Source organism: Buceros rhinoceros, unplaced genomic scaffold, assembly GCF_000710305.1.
Source record: "Buceros rhinoceros silvestris isolate BGI_N320 unplaced genomic scaffold, ASM71030v1 scaffold9867, whole genome shotgun sequence".
NCBI lineage: Eukaryota > Metazoa > Chordata > Aves > Bucerotiformes > Bucerotidae > Buceros > Buceros rhinoceros.
In genome coordinates, this window is record NW_010423927.1 from 2,604 (window position 1) to 6,718 (window position 4,115).

General features: G+C 60.8%; 1 protein-coding gene across 1 annotated transcript in view; it reads right to left on the reverse strand.

Annotated features, from left to right (window-relative positions):
- Positions 1–4,115, reverse strand: part of LOC104497359 (laminin subunit gamma-3-like) — a gene marked incomplete at its 5' end in the record, with an annotated part of 13,157 nt that overhangs the window by 288 nt on the left and 8,754 nt on the right. The window contains 11 exons of the mRNA XM_010140599.1: positions 4–103; positions 762–861; positions 1,047–1,193; positions 1,460–1,659; positions 1,773–1,875; positions 2,191–2,352; positions 2,476–2,620; positions 2,930–3,064; positions 3,198–3,274; positions 3,574–3,779; positions 4,022–4,115. The exon at positions 4,022–4,115 is cut by the window's right edge and continues 3 nt beyond it. Coding sequence (XP_010138901.1) covers positions 4–103; positions 762–861; positions 1,047–1,193; positions 1,460–1,659; positions 1,773–1,875; positions 2,191–2,352; positions 2,476–2,620; positions 2,930–3,064; positions 3,198–3,274; positions 3,574–3,779; positions 4,022–4,115 — 1,469 coding nt within the window. The remainder of the gene's footprint in view (positions 1–3; positions 104–761; positions 862–1,046; positions 1,194–1,459; positions 1,660–1,772; positions 1,876–2,190; positions 2,353–2,475; positions 2,621–2,929; positions 3,065–3,197; positions 3,275–3,573; positions 3,780–4,021) is intronic.

Below are 4,115 nucleotides of genomic sequence, written 5' to 3' on the forward strand. Positions count from 1 at the left end.
CTGGCCAGGGCTCCGGGCTCGGCCAGGCGCAGCCACAGCCGCTCCAGCTCCAGCTGCCCAGCACTCAGCACCGCCTCCGCCTGCACGGACTGCTCCAGGTTGCCTGGCCAAGAAGAGAGGACATGGATGAGATGCTGAGAGCCGGGCAGGAGAGGTTCTGGACATGCTCCAGAGGTTCAGACCCTTGGCACCAGGCAAACTATAGAGAGTGGGGGCAGCAGGGCATGGAGGCATTGCAACTTCCCAGAGATCACGGATAAGCAAGTAGGACTGTGGCTCCATGCAGGGCCTGGGCACATCGGTCTCTTACAGATGAGTGGTGATTTCCACTCATTTGCAAAACTTGGATGCAAGAGTCCTGGAGCGTTCAAAACTGTACCTAGATGATCAAAGCAGGAGGAGCTGGAGCAAAACCAACCAGCAACAAGGCACAAACCCAGCCCAGCACATCCCTTGTCCCCAAGGAGACTGAGCCCTTGACCAAGCCATGCTCCTCCCAGAGACGCTAAGGGAGATCAGTGTCCCCACACCAGGCATCAGCACACACATACACACATACGGCAAGCCCCAATGCCCAAGGGCTCTCCTCAAGACATGAGCCCTCCAGAAGATTTGCTAAGACCTTGCACGATCTCAGCCAAAGGGCACCCAGCTCAGCCTGGATGGCCAGCGAGCAGGAGATTCAGGAGCAGGAGAGCCCCAGTCCCCAACAGCCTGGCCCTTCCGCAGGAGCCTGCACCCCGCTCCCACCCGCGTCTCACCTAGGCTACTCAGCAGGTTGTTCAGGGACTCGATGTCCGAGATGAGGGAGCCCCGGGCTTCCTGGAGACGTTTTTCCATCTCACTCACCTCTGTCCTCACCTTCCAACAGAGACAGACACCCAGATCAGGGACACTGTTGACCCTTGGCTAGACCGGAGAGGGGAGGGGAGCCCCAAGGCATTCCCCATACACTGGGGACCAAAAGCCCTGTTGCTCCCTATGCTTTGGGCAAAGCCCTTTCCAGATTCTGGGGGACACAACCTTCCCGAGGGGACCTGGCTCACCTGGTGTGCCTCCTCCAGGTCCCTCCTGAGGTTCTCAGCCATACGTTCCTGCTGGGAGAGCTCCCGCTGGGTCTCATTGGCACGCATGGCAAGCTGGCTGGCATGCCTGCGGGACTGCTTGCTCTCCTGCAGCACAGCCTGTGCCCTCTGCAAAGGAATGGAGATGGGGACAGTCACCTGGGGACACGCAGGGAGACTGCGGCTGGCTGCTAGGCTGGAGCTCTGGTTGGGTGTGTCCCCCTGGTCTGCAGGCAGACAAGGGTGGGCTGTGCAGGATGGGCAGCAGAAGCTGTATTTGGGAGCGCTGCAGCACTGCTGGTAACAGGCTGGGCTCTGCCTGTGATAGTTGCAAGCCCAGTCGTGCCCTGCAGCCTGGCACGGGGTCCCTCCACCCCACATCCCTCTGCTCAGACCTTGGCACTCTCCCCAGAGACTTGCTCAGCCTCCCTGGCTGTCCTCTGGGCTGCAGTGGAGGTGGACACGGAGTTTTCCAGCATCTTCTCTGCTTGTTTAATCTTCCTCTGGGCCTCCACCATCGTCCTGTCCCGCACAAGTGCCATCCTCCTGCTCAGGGCAGCCCGGCCCTTCCGATGCCTCAGCACCTTCCTCATGCCTGTGGGGACAACCCAGCTATCACTGAACTGTCTTCTTCTCCCCTTGGCACCAGTGCCAGCATGTGGTGAGAGCCGAGTGCTGGCTGGAGATGCTCTGGCTGGTGTGTTTTACCTTCCAGTCTGGTCAGGAGGGACTTTGTGTCTGAAAGCACAGCTTTTCCATGTGAGACAGCCAAGGTGGCCATGCTGTGGGCAGAGCCAGCCCTGTCCCGCAGCTGGGGAGAGGAGAGAGAGCAGGAGTGAGGCTGGGGAGGGGGCAGAGAGCTGCATCCCAGCCCCCTCCCTCTTGGCAGGCATGCTGCTTGCGAGATCCAGGAGCCTGAGGGGAGATGTCTCCCAGAACATTCACTCCCAACTCTCTGGGTGCAGGCATGGTCCCTCCGGTTATCGCTGGAGCAGATAAGGGTGGGCTGTGCTCCAGGGTGAAGGCAGGAGAGGGATTCACTCGACAAGCCCACAGCTCCAGCTGGAACAGCAGATCCCCATCACTTCTTTTGCAGGTTCATCCCATGCAGGTGAGCAACAATTACCTGCTCGAAGCCACGAGTCATCTGCAGCTCCCGGTGCAATCTGGCTGCTAGAGCACGGGACGCCTCGACAGCCTGCCCAGCTGATGGCTCCTTCACCTCCACCGCCTGCTCCAGTGCTGCCAGGTCCTGTGCCAGGGCTCCAGCCTGTGCCGGCAGTGCCTGCTGCGGGGTCAGCAATGCCAAAGGCTCCAGGAGAGCATCTCCCAGCCCAGGAGGCAGCACTGCCCAGTGGGTAAAGCAGGGGGAAGGGATGCAAGCAAGAGCCTTAGCTCGGACGCTGCTCACCTGGCCCAGCGCAGCCACCTGCTGAAGTTTCTTGGCCATGTCTGCGTTTGCCTGTTGCACAGCAGTGAAAACTCTCCTGGCCTTGACTGCCACCTCCACCACGCCAGTGCCCAGCTCCTCCTGCGCCTGCTGGACTTCCTCATACCTATGTGGACAGGATGCTTGCGGTCACCCCAGGTCCTTTGGTCCCTTGAAGGATGGAGATGATAAGCTTGGGACCTGGCCTTGGACAGAGATGTAGGGGGAAACGTTGGGGGTTTTCCCTGAAACAGCCCTATCATGGAGCATCTGGCTCATCACTTTGCAACACTGTGGTGCAGTGAGTTTGATGGGACTCAGCAGTCCTTGTGGGCAGATGCCAAATCACTGCAACCAAGTCCTGTGACAGGGAACTAGACAGAGGGGCAAGGGGCTGTGGTGCCCTGCCAGCCACTCCTTGCTGCCAGCCCCTCACCCGGCCTCCAGCTCACGCTGCACATCCCACATCGTGTTCCCTTCCAGCAGGCTCTGCAAAAGCTCAGCGCTCGCATTGGAGGCACGCAGCGCCCTCCTGACCACTGCCTCCACCCGTGCTGTGACCTCCTCATGGCTGCAGGGACAAGGACACCAAGATAGATATTGTTAGGATTGGCCTCCTCAGAAAGGAGTGGCCTCCCTGTACCCCCAGTAGGGCCAGCAGGCTTCTCTGTCCGTGCATGTCGGGATCAGACTTGTAAGTGCACCTCTTGGCCAGCTCCCGCGCCTCCAGCGCCTGACGGCTCCAGTTCGTGGGCTGCTGAGGGATTTCCTGGGGAATCTCCTTGAAATGGAAACAGCAGCAGTGAGACCCCAGAGGCGAGCTGGGAGTCCTGGACCCCATTAGCCCAACACCAAGAAGAACCTTCCGAAGGGCTGGGAGAGGGTTGCAAACAGGAGCAAGCAATGGAAATATGTCCTCTTGACTCCGCTGCCAGCAGGGCTATACCCACCCTGACTCCAGGCTTTCCCACCCACTCGTGGTGCTGGGCATATCCCACCCCACCAGTCCTGCACATCCAACAACCCCCCAGGATGGCCACCACCCACCCCGGCAGCCCTGGGGCCAGCAGGAGCCCGCACCATGGTAGCCAGGGTGTCCGCAGCGTGCAGGATCTCCCGCTCTGCCGACTGCAGCACAGCCCCGATCTCTGACAGCAGGATGCAGGTCTTGGGGGGTCCGTGACTGGAGCAGCCAGTGGCCTGGGTGGCATTGCTGAAACGGCTCCGCATGGTGCCCAGTGCCCTTGTCAGCTGTCCTATCTGTGCCAAGAGGGTGGCCCGGGCACCTGTGGGCAGCACAAGCCCAAAAAATGTTGCTCAGGGCCCCCCACCTGCCTGTGGGGCTGCCCTGTGCCCAAGCACCCCTCTTCTGCCTGCTAATGAAAGGGGAAGGCAGCCCCTCCTGGGTGCACAGGAGAGACCCAGGGATTCAGCACCCAAAGGGCACCTCAGGTGTTGGTGCTCAGTCCCTGGTAATGCCCATCCCTGGCTGCTCCGGAACCTCACGGCTGCAAGCTCAGCCCTGTACCTTGCAGGAGGTGAGGGCTGGGCAGCCCATCTCCCCGGGGCGCATCTCCCAGCATGGGGGACTGGCCTGGGTGGCCGTTGCAGCCCGGCTTTTG